Below are 17704 nucleotides of genomic sequence, written 5' to 3'. Positions count from 1 at the left end.
ATGTCTACCTTTGGCTCAGGTCATGATCCCAGGGTCCTGGGATAGAGCCCTGTGTTGGGCTCCCTGCTGAGCAGGGAGTCTGCTTCTCCCCTGCCCCTCTTCACTACTCGTATGCTCTCTCTCTGTAACAAATAAAATGTTAAAAAAAAAAAAAATCAAGGGATCTTTACATAATTAAAAAAAAAAAAAAAAGGCTCTTCATGAGTCCAAGAAAGAAATCTGTTGGTGCTGACAAGCACACCTGCCAAATAATGCTTCTCACTTCCCCTCCCTTCTCCCCATTCCCTCTCCACTTGCTCATACCTCGGTATAAACTGGACGGTGTAACCTTCCTTGGCATGTGGATGTGTTTGTGTTTTGAGGACTGGGAGAGTTTTGTTTGTTTCCTTGGCTTCCTGAATGTTCCTTGCCCACTTGCAAGTGCTTTCTTGTAGCATGATGGTGAGTAATGTGTTGTTAACGTTGTAATGTGGTCATACCAGTTGGAATATTTTTTTTCCTTTTTCTACCAGTTATCTCTGATGAGTATGTGAGTAAGGACTCTCGGGTCAGACTTGTCTTCTGCAGTTCATTCAAATAGAGAAGACTTTCTGTATTCAGAGGACCAGAAAATAGTCTTGAGGTTGGGAAGACTAAAATCCAGTGTCTGGGGTGCCTGGATGGCTCACTTGGTTAAGCGTCTGCCTTTGGCTCAGGTCATGATCCTGGAGTTCTAAGATCAAGCCCCACATTGGACTCCTTGCTCAGCGGGATTCTGCTTCTCCCTCTCCCTCTGCTCCCCGCCCGGCTCGTGTTCTCTCTCTTGCTCTCTCTCTCAAATAAATAAAATCTTAAAAAAAAAAATCCAGTGTTGTCTGAACAGCTGAAATTCAGTTTATGGGGCAGCTCAGTCAGTTAGCATCTGCCTTTGGCTTGGGTCATGATCTCAGGGTTTTAGGGTCGGGCCCCAAACAGAGCTCTCTGCTTAGCAGTGAGTCTGCTTCTCCCTCTCCCTCTGTGATCTCTCTCACTTTTGCTCTCTTCCGAATAAATAAATGAAATATTTTTAAAAAATCCAGTTTTGTTAGTATTCTAGGTCTATAGCTAGTGTGATCCAAGAGAGTTACTTGTTTTTGATTATGTCCATTATCACCATGTGCCATATCTCGGATGAACGGTGTTTGTTTTGGAGTTAGGAGCTTAAAAATAGGCACACAGGTTTTGTGGTAAGCATTACTTAGTAGAAGCACTAAAAATGCTTAGGTCTGTGAGACTGAGAAGCTGAGTTCTAGTTGCATCCTAGGGATTTATTAGGTGGGATCGAGGTAGTTAGTGGTAGAACTAGTGGGTTTTAGGGACCTAGGTCAGTTAAGGATTGGGATTTAGTCTTATCTGTGCATGACACATAAGGTTAATGAGGTGATTTATGTGGATGTGTCTAACCTAGTGCTTAGTACTTACTTGATTGGTACAGAGTAAATATTAGTTAAATCTTTAAAGATACTTGAATGGTGAGTGTTGTCAGCTTGTCATTCTAGGGCAGCTTTCTCATCATTAACTATTCCTTCTTTAGAATAATATGTATTGATCATTTAACTGTGGGGAAACATTTGGAAATGGGATTGGGGTATCGAAGATTTATATCAAATTCTTGCTGAAACTGTGGTCTTAACATATACAAATTGAAATCAGTTAGACCTAATTTAAAGGGAGGTTCGTGATTTTGCTTTGTTAGGGTCAATCCTATGCTTTTTTGATAGAAATAGATTCTCAATCCTGTGGTAGAGTTGAAAGTGCTTGTTTTTCAATTCCAGTTAAACTCGATTTGGTTTTTGATATTTGAGATATTTGGCCTATGATGTTTCCTTTTATCCTCTGCATTTTTTTCAGTGATGTAATATATTTGAAGGTATTTTGTGAACTCCAGAGCTGGCATTTGTTAACACCACCACCACTACCAGAGAATGTGAAAATAAAATAATGTTAAAAAGATCAATGGGATAGGACTCATTCTAATGATGGTTGGTTTCCTGGAGTAATTTCAAGGAGAAAACCTCAGAGGACAATGACTTGTGTACTAATTCATACCTTTTTTGCTTTTTGTGGAAGGGAAAAGGAAAAGCAGAGACTCATCACCCTGAAAACTTGGCCTGGGGCTATGTGATCATGAAGGGTTGCCTATAGTACTATATACACTCTTGTGGCAACATAAACAGGATTTGTCATATGTTTGACATAGTCCATTCTACTGGAAGCATCTGTCTATATAGGAAACAACTCCTTCCAGTTCATTGATGAGATCAACTATATTCTGTTACTATGGATCCTATATTGATAAAATGTACCAGTCTAGGACAGTATGGCCTTCTAGAGTGGTAAGATTAAGGAAACAGTGCCTTTGACCAAAATATTTGGCTAGGTGTTACCATCAAAATCCCTTAGAGTCAACCTCTGATGATTGGCATTCTTGGAGAAGAACATGTGATTTCAATAATTCAGAAGAGCAAGTTACTCAGTAAATTTTTTTTTAAGTATTTTATTTATTTATTTGACAGAGAGAGAGTAGATCACAAGTAGGCAGAGAGGTAGGCAGAGAGATGGGGGAAGCAGGCTCCCCACTGAGCAGAGAGCCCTATGCGGGGCTCTATCCCAGGACCCTGAGATCATGACCCGAGCTGAAGGCAGAGGCTTAACCCACTGAGTCACCCAGGCGCCCTGTTCAGTAAATTTTGAAAAGACTCTTACTTTTAAAAGTTTACTCTTAATCTTTTTCTGTCACCAGTGCCTGGAACTCAATAATCTGTGTTAAATAAAGGAAGTTAACCAATACCTATCTTGGGGTTTTCTCTGGAATCAGCCTGTTAGATGAACTTCTAGAAAGCAGGGACAGTTTACTGGGTTATGCATCCCCTTCACTTAGCAGCCTGCCTGGCTTGGAGTAGGTCCTTACTAAGTGCTTACTGAATGATTGAGTCAGGAAGTTCAGGTTTCATTAGGGGAGAATTGCAGTGACCGGTGCTATTGTGCTGATGGTGGCCCTTCCTAAGAGGAAGAAGAGATATAGCTTTCCCACAAATCAACATGAATCAAAGTGAATGTGAGGAAAGTGATTGCTTTGATGATGCGGGCATTTTATTTACTCTCTCGGACAGGAAGAGGTCATGTGTTGAAAGTTGATGCTTTATTTCTCTCTTGGTTTTTATTTTATGTTGGATTCTATTTAAAATTTAGTAATTGCTGTGATTCCATAATGGCATATGAGAACTATATTATAGCTTCAGACTATCAGTAGAAAAGAAAAAGAAAAATCTATCCCTTTGTCACACTTAATTTTATCCTACCCTCTTGCTACACAACTTCCGACCTCGAGTATAGTGCTAGAAGAATATTTCCAAATGCAGTTTATATCTTTAGTGGTGATGAGTCAAACAAAAATGGGGATTTGATTTTAGCATGCCTTCATGACCATCTGTATAGATGATTTCCCTTAATATGGTTTGCTTAAGTGATTAAATTTCCTAATTATGCATCTTTTTCTTTGGTACACATCTGTAGAAGTAACAGATTTATCTGGGTGGCAGGAAGAAAGAAGTTTTCATAGATAAATCCACAAAGTAGATCACATGGAGAACTGAAAGTCATCGATACATGTCAAGTCAGGTAAAGATTGCTAGAATTGGAGTCAAGAGGGGTGCCTGGGTGGCTCAGTCCATTAAGTATCTGACTCTTGTTTTTAGCTCAGGTCATGGTCTCATGGGTCAAGGAATCGATTAAGCCCCGCTTTGGACTCCTTGTTTAATGGGGAGAAGATGAAGGTCTGCTTAAAGGTTTTCTCCCTTTTTGCCCCTTGCCCCACTCTTGTGCACGCACAAGCTTTCTCGTTCTCTTTAAAATAAATAAATCTCTAGAGAGAAAAAAAAGAATAGTAGTCAACAGATTAATGTTCTATTACACAGTTCTAGCACTAGTTAGCCCTGTGACTTTGGGCAAGCCACTTAATGTCACTCACCTGGTTCCCAGGGTTCTCACCTGCAATTTGAGGGTGTGGAATGAAGTAATCTCCTGGTTCTACATACAATTCTCCATAATTCCAGATAATGTCTATAATTCCAAAGTGCCAAACAAGGAAAATAAGCTGACTTTCTGCATCTCACCACCAGGCTTGTTCCACATTAGACCGAAATGTAAAAATAGAAGTGTTCCCAGTCTATGTTCCCAGGTAGACTAGAAGTCAGATTATATTATATTCTTATAACTAATTTTATGTGCTTAAATATAAGAGGCATGGTTGCTTTTATTTATTTTAAATTTTATTTATTTGTGAGAAGAGAGCACAGGGAGGGGAGCAAAGGGGGAAGGAGAGGGACAAGTAGACTCTGCACTGAAAGTGGTTTAAAAGGTCTTTTTTGTTTTGTTTTGTTTTGTTTTAAGATGTTATTTATTTATTTGACAGATGGAGATCACAGAGAAGCAGGCAGAGAGAGAGGAGAAAGCAGGCTCCCCGCTGAGCAGAGAGCCCGATGCGGGGCTCGATCCCAGGACCCTGGGATCATGACCTGAGCCGAAGGCAGAGGCTTTAACCCACTGAGCCACCCAGGCGCCCCTAAAAGGTTTTTTTTTAAAGAAAGAGAGAGTGCGCGGTGGTGGGGGTGGAGTGGTGCAGAGAGAAGAGAGAGAGAGTCTTAAGCAGGCTCCATGCTGGGTGTCTCAACCTGAGATCCAAGACCTGAACCTAAGAAATCAAGAGTCGAATGCTTATAGCTGAGCCACTCAGGTACCCACGGTTCGGTTACTATTGGGATGCCCGGGTGGCCCAGTCGGTTAAGCATCTGCTTTCAGGTCAGGTCATGATCCCAGGGTCCTAGGATCGAGTCCCACATCTTCTGCATCAGCCTCCTTGTTCGGCGGGGAGCTTGCTTCTCCCTCCGCTCTACCTGCCGCTCCCCCTGCTTGTGTTCTCTCTCTCTGACAAATAAATAAACTCTTTAAAAACAAAATAAAGAAAAATTAGCACAACCTATACAGATGAAGGAGACCCAAATAATTTTGGGCTGGATTTTCTAATTCTTAACTCTAACCTAGAAATAGAAATGTATTTGTATTGGTGGAGTTGGTGGGGTGGATGGGGTTAGTAGGGTGGATGAATATGGATAGTATTTTTAAAAGCAAAATAATAATTTCTTATTCTGTGGAGTTTGCATGCGTAGAGCAATTTGATTTTGTCTTAAGTCCCTGTAGAACTAATATAAACCCTGTATTTAAATTCAGGATACCTAGGTCCAAGCTCCTTGCTACCTGGGGATCATTTAAGCTTTGTAAGCTTCTGTATGTATGTATTTCCATCAGAAAAGAGGGGGTTAGAGGGGCGCCTGGGTGGCTCAGTTGGTTAAGCAGCTGCCTTCCACTCAGGTCATGATCCCAGCGTCCTGGGATCGAGTCCCACATTGGGCTTCTTGCTCAGCAGGGAGCCTGCTTCTCCCTCTGCCTTTGCCTGCCTGTGCTCACTCTCTCTCTCTCTCTCTCACAAATAAATAAATAAAATCTTAAAAAAAGAAATCTCAAAAAGAGTATTTAATTTTTAGAATTCTTACTAAATGAGGCCTTATTTGTGAAAGTGCTTTAAAAACAGAAATTACAACAAAAGAAGCTATTTTTACTGAACAGACAGGTGTACAGATATATTTGCATAGACCTTGATTATGTGTATCCAGGGGGTGAATGATGACATTTGAAACCAGTAAATAATTCACAAGCCTATTTTAGATATAGATTAGCTCTCAGTCATCCATACACATGGGCTAGCTTGAATAATTTAGAATGACAAATATTTGTTACACATCTACTATGTGCCAAGCAATTTTTTAGGCCTGTTTAGAATTTTTTTTAAGTATAAAAGAAAGGTGCCAACCTCAAGGATCTTAATTCTTTTTAGAGTGTATCTTGATTTCCATCTTGATGATCTCTTACACATCCTTTAAGATCCAGTTTGAGAAACCTTCCTAACCCGTCCAGGTAAACTAGTTCTTAAACCTCTTCCTACCCCACTGGGGATGAATAACATGTTTAGGTTTCTCCCAGCAGACTTAAGTGCCCCGAAGGTAGGACTCTTGGCTTCTCTTCATTTGTATCTCTAAGGCCCTAGGGCAGTGCCTGGTACATGGTGGACCTAGTAGATTTTGATTGAAGGATGGATAATCAGATTGGAGAGAGAAGATGCTAGTATCAGGAAGGCCAACTAATATTACAAGGCAGTATATGATAACAGGAAGTGAATTTTGCACATACGGGGCCTAGAGGAGTTCAAATGAGGTCTAGATATGGCCAGGATAGATGAAACTTGCAGATGGAGAATTTTAAACATAATAATAGTAATAAAAGATAGCTTTCTTTGAAAGGAGTTATATAATTTTATAAAAGACAAATTTCTTTTTCTAATTGTTTGGGGCTCTTAAAAAATTAGTAGTTGTGTACTGAAGGAAGTTAATTTACCAGAAGGAGTTTATACAATGAATTAATTTCCTATAGATAACTAATTGTAGATAGTTCATAATTAGAATTTTTTTTTCCTTCTGCTATTTCCTTGAGTAGAAGTTCTCTAATTGACAATGAAATGACAAGTATTTAAGAATCAAGAAGGGGAGAGAAGATTGTCTTCAACTAGGGAATGTTGGTTGATTCAGAGAATGTGTTTTACTAGCCTCTGTTGATCTGTAGTATTTATTTTTTTCTCCCATGTCAAAAGTTTAGTAATCAGAATCTTTATAAGGGCTTAAGTAGAACTTTATTTTTATAGACTGTTCTTTTAAAAGTTGAGTGTACTAAGACTCAAACCTTGAACTATCTTTGACCCTCACTGAAAGAGAAAAAATTCATTGTATGTGGCAAATAGAAATACTGGTTTGGATCTAAAAAAATAAACATTAACATGACTTTTGTTTCTATTCAAGTTACTGTTGTTGTGCCAATTTTATAATAATAGACTTTCTCTCTGACTCTCTCTACCCTTATTTTTCTAAAGGTCACTTCTGTTGTACACATCTTCCGAATTATTAAATTTCCCAAGTAATTGTAATCCAAGGAGCCTTTTGTCAGTAACACTGAGAAGACAAATGCCAGTTCATAAGGAGTTCTCTGTGAACTTCTCCCTGATCTTTATATCAGGATTTGGCTGTTAATGGATTTGTTCGTTAGAGATTCATTTTGCTATTGGTAGGCCTGATTAAAAAAAACAAACAAACTGGAAATTCTTCTTTTTTTAGATTTTATTTATTTGACAGACTGAGATCACAAGTAGGTAGAGGGGCAGGCAGAGAGAGAGAGAGGAGGAAGCAGGCTCCCTGCTGAGCAGAGAGCCTGATGCGGGACTCAATCCCAGGACCCTGAGATCATGACCTGAGCCACCCAGGCACCCCCAAACTGGAAATTCTTGAAAAAATAGTTAAATCTTGTTCTGACACATGCACATGATAGTGGTAGTTATAAAACCATGAAGCCAGTTCTTGAGTACTTACTGGGTTGTATCCACAGTAGCATATAGTAAGCTAATAAATTGTTTTGGAATGGTAAATTATATGATTGAGTTTTTGGGGTTCAGTTTTTCTCTTAAGTTTGATTTAGGGAGAGTAAGTGGCTCTTCCTTGAGCATATAGTTTCGTGGAGGTAGAAAACAACCCAGAAATTGTGCAGAGTATGTAGGAGGAGATGTGAACATTTTATCCCAAGAAATAGACAACATGCATGGGATTAAGAGAATATTATAAAATCTTTGAATCTGGAATGAGTAGTGTGGTAAGGGATAAACGTGGGGAGGAGGTAGGGTTGGTAGATTAAGGCATTAGAATTTCAGTAAATATGTGTCAGTTTGCTATTACTGGAAATTTGGGAATGAATGGGCTTTTTAGCTGTGTCTATACATCGAGGAGAGGACAGTTTTCTTTTGCTCTTATTTTTGAGGGACCATCTGGTAGAAAGTACAGCCCAAGAAGTCCTTTTGCAACATTTTCTTGGAGGCTTAACGAATTTGAAAGACATTGGAATGGAAATGATTGACTGGGTCCTGTGTGCATGTGTTGGTGGTACCTTTGCAATGGCTGTGGGCCTGGAGGGTTTGCTGGGGATGAGTAGAGAGTGCTTTCGGAGGAAAGGTACAGGGGCTGTACTGGGTACTAGTGGAGCGAGGTGGAGTATGTCGAGGGAGTTAGGCAGAAGAAAGGCAGTTGACCTTTTTTGAGTGTTTACTTTGTGCCAGGCACTGCCCTAATGTATTTTCAGTTAGTTAATGCTAACAAAAGATCTGAAATGCAGATATTTTCTCCATTTGATACGTGAAGAAATGGAGGCACCAAGTGGTTATATTATTTACCCATAGTTCAACCCTTAGTAGGTAGACTGGTATTTGAACCTAAATCTGTCCAAATCCAGAGCCAGTTCTCACTGTCTCTCTGTCTCTGTGTTGAAAGCAGTTGCAGCTGGGAGGGTAGACTGGCACATGGGTGGATGGCACGTGCTTTTGCCATTTGCCTCCCTGGACTAGGGGTGCTGTGGTGCAAGGGTCTGGCCTCTGGGGTCCAGTAGGCTGGGTTCGTGAAAATCCTGGCTCTGCGGCTTTTTCCATTTGTAATCTCAGGTGAATTACTTAACCTTTGTGAGCTTTAGCAATCTCATCTGGTGAGGTAGGGTTAATGATACAAACAAATCTCTTAGAGTTACTTGGAAGTTAAAATGAAATAATATCTGAAGCTTTAACACATATTACTTCCTGTCACTTCTTTTTTTTCCTTTTAGACCCATCTTTCTGTCTCTCAGTTGTAACATAGGTCTGCATAGGTCTCTTTGGTATGGAATTTGGTCATATTCTCTCTCTTTTTTTAAAAGAAGGTTATATTTTGCTTCTTTCACTTGTAAGGACCCATTTTAATTAAGAACAATCTGCCAAGAGAGTCTTTCATTTTTCCCTCCCACCTAATCAGGAATTGTGTGAAATTTCTAAGGGTTTTTGTCCCTTCTCCTTCTCCCTGTCTGGATTCCTTGGGACTGACGTCATAGACATGGAGGAGTCTCTGACCTTTGAAAATTCTTGACAGTCTTGAATGTTGTGGTTTTCCAGTGAGTTTTGGGAGGAGTTGGAGGGGACTCAGGCACAGCTGTAGTGCATCACTAGGACTGGGAGAGGGTATAGTGTGAGAATGTGGATGCTTGGGGATGTAGTAGATGAGAAAATGTAGGGTCAGTAGTTTCTCAGGCATTTTAACTATTATTATAATAGTTATCCATAATCAGTATTTAATTTTGGGTCATCTTTCTCCGTTACTAAATAGTTGGGCATGCAGAGCATGCAGACTGATTGTAATGTTAGTCTGAGTTAATGTTTAGGAAAAGAAACTTGTTGCAAATAATGTCATATAACAATCTTAAGCAAATGTCTTTGAAATGAGCCACTGTTTGAGACCTGCCTGTTTACAACACTGATGATCTGATCATCATCAATACTGGTGTGTGTGTGTGTGTGTGTGTGTGTGTGTGTGTGTGTGTGCGTGCGCAGACACGTGCATAGTGGGGTACTATACAAATACAATTTAGTTTACTTGAACAAAAACTGAGTGGTGCTTGGGTTTTAGGGATACAGGATGAACAAGACAAAATTCCTGCCCTCAAATTGCTCATGGTTTAGTGGGGGAGATAAATGTGTAAATAAACACAAGTACTCTGTGGTGTGTAAATAAAATCACAGGTGTAATAGCAGGTGCAGCAGCAAGGAGGAAGAGAGCAATTTAAGTTGGGAACCCAGAGACAGTTTTGCAAATGAGGTGGTACTCAGGGTAGTTTCATAGAAGAGGTAAGAAATCACTTGCTAGACCACAAGTCATTCCAGGCAGCAGGAACAACAAGGGCAAAGGAACTGAAATGTGAGCACCTGGTGTACCTGGGGAATTACCAGGACAGAAGGGGGAATGGTGGCAGGTGAATGAGGCTGGAGAGTTAGGCAGAGCCAGATTGTGAAGGGATCTGATGCTTTAGTCATTGAAGAATTTAGAGCCTGGAGCTATAAGGCCTATTTGCATTTAGATTGATCAGTCTCCACAGCATCCAATGCCTGGAGAGAGAAAGGGGGAGAAATTAGGAAGCTATTTCCTGGAGTCCAGGTTATAAAAACCTGAGAGAATAAAATATTTGTAGCTTACGAAGAGGGTGGGATGGATTTAAGAAATTGTAAAGGTGAAATGAGTAGTCCTTCATAAAGGACTGTTTGTGAATGAGGATAAGGTAAAAGAGAATTCCAGGGTGGCTCCCCGGCTTTTGTGACTTGGCTAAGAGGACGGATGATGGTACCTTTTGTTAGAATAGGCAACACTGGAAGAGGGGTAGTTTGAAAGGGGGAAGGGCAGAGATGAGAGAATGAGCTCATGCTTTTAACATGCTGAGTTTGAAGTACATATGGGATTCCTAGGTGAGCTGGAGAGTTTGGGGCTGTGAATACATTTTGAAGTCATCAGCATTTGGTGTTCAGGGGCATGAATGAAATTCTCAAGGAGATGATATGAATTAAGAAGATGGAAGGCCTGAGGTAGAACCTTCAGTGCACTAACCATTGGTTAGGAAGAGGAGTCCGCAAAGGTGACCAAGAAACGGAGCCAGAGAGGCAGGAAGAGTGATAAGTATCACGTGCTATAAAGAGATTATTTTAGATAAGCAGTAAGGAGAATTGTGATCTTATTGTAAGTCAGTGCCATTCTTCTTCAATAGAAGCCCATTTTGGTAGGATGAGCACTGCATCTAGAGGAGAAAGTAACATGTGAATGTTGATTTTAGGGAGTTTTACAGGGTAGAGGAGAAGAACAGCTGGCAGGTAGGAACAGGGGAGTCAACCTAAAGGAACTCCTCTTGCTTTGTTTCATATTTTTTTTCTATGAAGTTGAAGGCAAGGCCATGCATCAGGAGTTAGGGAGTGATAAGAATTGAGTAGGAGAATACTGGAGGTGTGGCATAGTAGCTGAGAACATTGGTTGACTTGTCCCCAAGTTAAGCAAAAGGCAGCAGTGTCCCATGGAAAGTAATGAGACTGACTGCCATTTATTTGTAGTTGGGTTCCTCTGCATGATTATTTGATCTTATCTTGCTTAGTAGGCCCAGGTAGTAGCAGAGAAGTTGAGTGTGGGAGGCATCAGGTTGGACAGATGAAATAGAAGAATAGTGGAACTAGTTTTTTACTGGAAAATAAGTGATCAGTCAGCGGGCTCACATTCAGTTAGGCAAGAAGGGACAAAGTGGCATCTAATCCACTTTTTTCCCCTCAGTCGTCACTGCTTTCCAGCTCACCATCGTGTCCCCTAGTCTAGCTCACCATCCTGTCGTTGCAATAATTTCCACTTGTGTTCCTTCCACGCTCTTCTCACTACAACCAGGGGGATCTTTTAATATTTCATGTCTGATCATGTCCTGCCCCTATTTACAACAGTGACTTACATCAATGGCTTTTCATTATCTTTAGGATAAAATCCCCATGTTTAGTAGGGTCCAGCAGGCCCCCCTCTTAAATCTCATTTTGTACCATTCTCACCTCTGTGTTTCTTCCTGACATAGAACGTTGATATATGTTTCCTCTGCTTGGAGCATTCTTTCTTTCCCAGTTTGTCCCTCCAATTCCTACTCATTCTTTTGTCCTTAGATGTAATATCACTTCCTTGGGAAAGCTTTTTCAGACTCCCTGTAGATCACACCCACCTCTCCAGCATTTCTTAATTACAATTTTCTGTGAATTTTTTTTTTTTCCTCCAGACTGGAATCTTTGTGAGGATAAAGATTATATCTGTCTAGTTCACTGTTGTGTTTCTAGTCTTGGTCATATTGCACCTAACACATAGTAGGCACACCATGGTTTTTGTTGAATTGTGAACAAAGTAGTTAAGGAATTGGATGACTTGGTCTGAGGTGAGGATATATTGAGTTAAGATAGCAGGTTTAGGGGCGACTGGGTGGCTCAGTGGGTTAAGCCTCTGCCTTCGGCTCGGGTCATGATCTCAGGGTCCTCGAGCCCAGCATCGGGCTCTCTGCTCGGCGGGGAGCCTGCTTCTCCTCTCTCTCTGCCTACCACTCCGCCTACCTGTGATCTCTGTCTGTCAAATAAATAAATAAAACCTTTGGAACAACAGGGAAAAAAACTTAAAAAAAAAAAAAAGATAGCAGGTTTAGTAGTAGAAAGGGAAAGCTGGAAGGAAGATGAGACTGTAGCCAAAGTAAAATTTTGGATGTTGAAAATATAGAGGTGTAGTAGTTTAGGAGATGGCAGAGTCCAGGACTGAGGTGCTGGAGTGGAGATGAACGTCTTTGCATTTGGTGAGATTATGAAACTCTTACAGCAGAAACATTGGATGGATGGTGTAGGTGGGTGTTGAATTTGCTGAGGAAAATGGTAGGATTTAAAATGAGGGCAATATAAGGCAGGTGTCTAAGTCTTTAATATGTATAAGAGATAGGCACAGCCCTTTCCTATGTGAAAGAATTCAGTGGGTAAGAATCAGTCCTGTTTTGGGGTAATGCCCTAGTGCCTTCGGGGGCGGTGTGGTATAGTAGAGCATGTGTCCAAAATATCTGGGTTCAGACTTTGGACAACGCATCCGACTTTTCAAGCCTTGTTTGTTTCTCTGTTAATACATTTTTATGTGAAGAAATGCTTTCTATGCAAATGCCATCATTCTTGGGTGTGGTTTTATTGTTCTGGAGAAGAGAACACAGGCCATTATGTGGAAGTCACAGAGGGGGGTGGGCTGGTGATTTAATTTAGAAAAGTATTTTGTAATGATTAGGTCTGTTCAAAGTAAGATGGACATGGTGGCAAAGGAATGAGTCCTCCATCAAGGCTTGTATCTATGTGAAGACTGGGTGATTTCTCTGTCAAGAGATGTAAAAGAAGGATTTCTGCTTGGGGGCAGACACTGAATTAAGTAATCACTAATGTCTCATCCAGTTGGAGGACTGGAGGGTTTTGCCCGCAGTTGAGATTTGTCTAAACACCATTCAATCAACAGATGTTTGAGTGTCTCCTCTGTTTTGTTTGAAAGTTTAAAAGCCAGTATTTTCTTTTTTTTTCTTCCTGTGTGCTGAGACAGAGCCAAGGACTGTGTGTTTTAGTCCATGTTGTGACTATTTCCCGTTTGGATTTTGAGAAGTGCCAGCCAAGTGTTGGTGGTGACGTAACAGAAGCCACTGTCCTCACCTGCTGGGTGGGGTTCGGGTGGAGCCTGTGGCCTGCACCTGGAGGCATCAGATAGAAGAATGAATGTGCTGCCAAGAAGTTTGGTTTAGTGCTTTGAATTTTTTGGCAAGTCATTCTAGATAGTTTTGGATCTCTGAATTACTTCTCAAAAATAATTTTTTGAAGAAAGACCTACTGTATTGGCAAATGAGGTCTGTGATGCTGTGACATTGATGGTTTTTTTATTGGCCTGTGTCTGGCTGGGAAATTGCCTACATGCCCATGGCTTAATCAACTCTTCTCTCTTCTGCTGAGCATCTTTTTTCTGATTGCTATTTGTCTGCTTACTATATACCTTCCACAGTCTTTCCAGAAAGTTATTAAAGTGGCTTTACTGAGTTCCTTTGAATATTTTTTTTTTTTAAAGAGAGAAGGTTGAAATCATTTTGAAGCTATGCTCTTGGTCTTGGATTAGTCATACTTTCAAGTATTTGGGCTGCATCTCCTGTGACCTCTAAGAAGTGACCGAAATGGGCTTGGAGAAGAAGTTCTTGCTTGTATTAGGGGAGGGAGAAACCACTCATTCATTTATGAATTCTGAAGGAATTTAATTCTTAAGTATAAAATGAAAGGAACTAGTTTATTTTATAACTTGACATTTTGAATTTGAGGTTGTTAGGCCAAAAGTTCCCATGTATTGGCAGCATTTTCTGACAATTAGGATATTGAAATGGAAGGAAATTAGATATCGATAATACACAGACTAAAAGAGAATGTCAGGATCATGGTTTATGAGGCTATAGTGAACAGGAGAAGTTCATTTTTTAAACCTGGGAAGGATCTGAGAGGTCATCGAATAACAAGTCTAGGATAAACAAGATGCACCTGAAACCCTGTAAGTAATTGGACCAAAGCCACCAGGCTAACGTATATAGGTGTAGGTAAAAATCTTACGATACAGGGATGGTGGAACTAGTGACAGTACAGATATCTCTTCAGAAAAGAGTTTCTGGGGGCGCCTGGGTGGCTCAGTGGGTTGAGGCCTCTGCCTTCAGCTCAGGTTATGATCCCAGGGTGCTGGGATCGAGCTCTGCATTGGGCTTTCTGCTGGGCGGGGAGCCTGCTTCCTCCTCTCTTTCTCCCCCTGCCTCTCGGCCTACTTGTGATCTCTGTCTGTCAAATAAATAAATAAAATCTTTAAAAAAAAAGAAAAAAGAGTTTCTGAAACGGAGAAATGGATTGGGACCATGGAAGACTCTTAGAAATTGAGGGTGATAGGAAGTCCGAAAGACCTTAGAATTTCTCATTTGCCAAGTTAAACCGAAAATGGATTGGTTTGGTGCTGGCTGGTGTGGAAGGTTCCCTTAGTCATTTAATCATTTACTCATCAGGCATTTATTGACTGCCTGCAGTGTTGTAGGTGCTGTGCTAGGTGCTAGGTGTCGGGGCTACAGATATGACTAAAACACGTCCCTGCACTCAGATTAGTGACTTCCTGGTTTTATGACCCACAAATCATTGCTCTTTATTTGCTTAATATTTCTAAGGAATGCAGAAAATCAGGATCTGATCATACCACCAGACAAGCTGTGTTTTGGGATTGGAGGAGGTCTGAAGAAAAGGGATCTGAGTCACCCTTAGACTTCAGGTTGTTTAGGAGGAGCTGTTTCTGCAGTCACCTGAGTCACCTTTTACCTTTGAGAATTCTACTTTTGGTCTTCTCTAAAAGGCGAGGGATTGATGGTTGTGGCGGGGCAGGTGTGTTATGGTTGCTTTGGGATCAGGCCCTCTTTTCCAGAGAACCCGTGTAATGTGGTAGAATTGGTCAGAGATTGTTCTTCACTCTGTTATTGCTTCCTCAGCTGGGACTGCTAACTTTAGAGGAATGTGGATTGGTGCCAGGCTATCAGGTCAGGGACAGAGTTTCTGCCAAAGTCAAGTCTGAAAGAAGAGATCTTTTTCAGGTGAACTTACTTGGCTCACTTGTCCGCAGTGGAGAAAGGCATATTTCCTGGGTTCATGAAATTAGTGGGCAAAAATTAACTTTCGTGTACCTTGGAGATCTCCACTCTGCTTTGTGTAAAAGCTTATTTTATTTTGAGTAGTTTAAGCTTAATCAGCTTGCTCCTTCCATGTCCTCAGCTAGCCTCAGAACACTAGTCAACTCTAAAGTTTTCAGTGTATAGTATTCATTTGTTCATTTATACATTCATTCAGCACATATTTACTGTGCCAAGTGTTACATGCTGAGGACACAGTAATGAACAAGACACACAAGCATTGAACTTTCAAGAAACTGACGTATTAGAGGGGGAGCCTAGACAGCAATCTATTAAAATAATTTCAGGTTAAATCAAGTGCCGGCAAGGAAATAAACAAGGTGGGGAGTTCTTCAGGGTGGTAGTCTGCTGCTTTCTTCCATTAGCTTAGATAAGCAAACTGATGGATGGAAACGGAATACTCTAGAGAGGTAGAAGAAAAGCATTATACTCAGAATGACATTAGGTCTGTGATTAATTTAGTAGTTAAAAAATTAATGAGGAGGGTCACTGGGAGGCCCAGTGGGTTAAAGCCTCTGCCTTCTGCTCAGGTTGTAATCCCAGGGTGCTGGGATCGAGCCCCGCATCGGGCTCTCTGCTCAGCAGGGAGCCTGCTTCCCCCTCTCTGCCTACCTCTCTGCCTACTTGTGATCTCTGTCTGTCAAATAAATAAATAAAATCTTAAAAAAAAATTAATGAGGAATTAGGAAACTAAATGTTGCTCTTCATAATAAATTCAGCTGAAATGAATGAACCAGGATCATTTATCCATTTGGTAAGGAAGCTGCTGAAATTGGGCTATGATCATCCTATTTCAGTGTAATTTGAGCCTTATGTGTTTATTTCCTCCTCAGGTGGAGGGCTGAATTTTGATCTATGTCCACCCTACCTCAGCTGCCTGAAAGTACTTAATGATCACATGACCCTGGACATGGATGCTGTCTTGTCAGATTTTGTCCGTTCCACAGGCGCAGAGCCTGGGCTGGCCCGAGATCTCCTGGAAGGTAAGGAGTAATGAGGGGAAAGATGAGAAGAGAGAAAGTAAAATACAATGTTTATTGTTAGGATGACTTGGAACATTTAACGGTGATCAGAAAGATACTTTGTGTGTGGCAGGCCTTACATTTAAGTTGCTTCTAATAATCCACCTATGTGTGACTCACCATAATTTTAAAATGCAGAAATCCCCTTTCACCTTGAATTTTTGGTGTAGCTTTCTCCGCTGTGGATGTATGCTCAGGTAATGTAAGTGAAATTTTATATTAATCCACTAAAAGTACAATTCTGTATCTGTAAGTCTTTTTCTTTACATATAAATGACTTTAGGATCATTTGTGGCTTTGTTTCTTTCTCTAATTTGTATAGGTGACTCTGTGTAGAGTGAATTAAGTTAATGTTTTTATTTTGCTACCTTTGTTTACTTAAATCTGTATGTACACATAAGTGTGAACATTCTGATTTTAAGGTCTTTAAGGCTTGGAATCAGGTCAGTAGAATTCTTTGTTTGGAGTCATAATTAACAGATGTTTTTTGAGGATGGAAATATATAATGACACAGATCGCTAAGCCTGAAGAGAAATGGAAGATCTGGGTTTAGACTCCAGTTTGCTAATCCAGTAGGACTCTGCCCTTGACTGGCATTTTTGGTTTTATTTCCTACTACCTTCTCCTCCTTATGCTTCTGCCTGGCCCAACTTGTCACCTTTCCCTGGTCATATTAAGTTGTTTTCTAAGTCTGCAGTGTTCCTTCCTTCATTATTCTCCTGAAATTCTCCTCATCCTTCAGGATTCAGCTCAAATGCCTCCTCTTCCTGTAGTAACGTGTGTTGAATGCTGTATGTGTGAAGTACTTGAGATATATTATTTTATTCTTATAGTCACTCTACAATATAAGTTTTATTATCCCACTTTCATAGTTTTAAAAACTGAGGTTCAGAGAAGTTAAGTGGGATTTGAGCTCAGGCGATCTCATTTCAGAGGCTGGCTCTTAACATTTAGGTTACAGTTAATATTTGTGTGATCTCTTCCTCTCACACACACATGTGCATACATTTCTGTGCTATGAAGGAAAGGTTGAAGGTACTATACGAGTGTAAGAGATAAACCTAATTTAGATACAGGGTGCAGAAAGGCCTTTCTAAGGAAGTGACATTTGAGCTAAACCCAGAAGGGTGGATGGGAGTAGCAGCAACACTAAAGGGACAGAGAAGAGAGTGTTTGTTGATAGAGAAGCTTACACAAGGACCCAACGTGAAAGAGTTTGGCACTGGGCAGGAAGAGTGAGGCAAGAGTGATAGGAAATGAGTAGAAAAGGCAGGAAGCAGAATTTGGGGCCCTTTGTGGACTGTGGTAAGGAGTTTAAATGTCATTCCGTGTTTCGTCGGAAGCTGGTGAAGGGTTGTAATCAGGGGAGTGATGTGATGGGATTTGAATTTTCGTTGAAGGATATGAAACAAATTGAATTGTGGCCAGAGAAGTGATCAACCCAGTTAAG

At 40.6% G+C, this 17704-nt stretch overlaps 1 protein-coding gene across 1 annotated transcript in view; it reads left to right on the top strand.

Moving 5' to 3' along the window:
* Positions 1 to 17704, top strand: part of OTUD7B (OTU deubiquitinase 7B) — a 56668-nt gene that overhangs the window by 15696 nt on the left and 23268 nt on the right. Inside the window, exon 2 of the mRNA XM_032360815.1 lies at positions 16065 to 16214. Within this exon, the coding sequence (XP_032216706.1) occupies positions 16130 to 16214 (85 nt within the window). The 5' untranslated portion in view covers positions 16065 to 16129. The remainder of the gene's footprint in view (positions 1 to 16064; positions 16215 to 17704) is intronic.

The sequence above is a fragment of the Mustela erminea genome, chromosome 10 (genome assembly GCF_009829155.1).
Source record: "Mustela erminea isolate mMusErm1 chromosome 10, mMusErm1.Pri, whole genome shotgun sequence".
Taxonomy (NCBI): Eukaryota; Metazoa; Chordata; class Mammalia; order Carnivora; family Mustelidae; genus Mustela; species Mustela erminea.
Note: the sequence above shows the minus strand (reverse complement) of the source record. Positions and strands in the feature narration are given on the sequence as shown.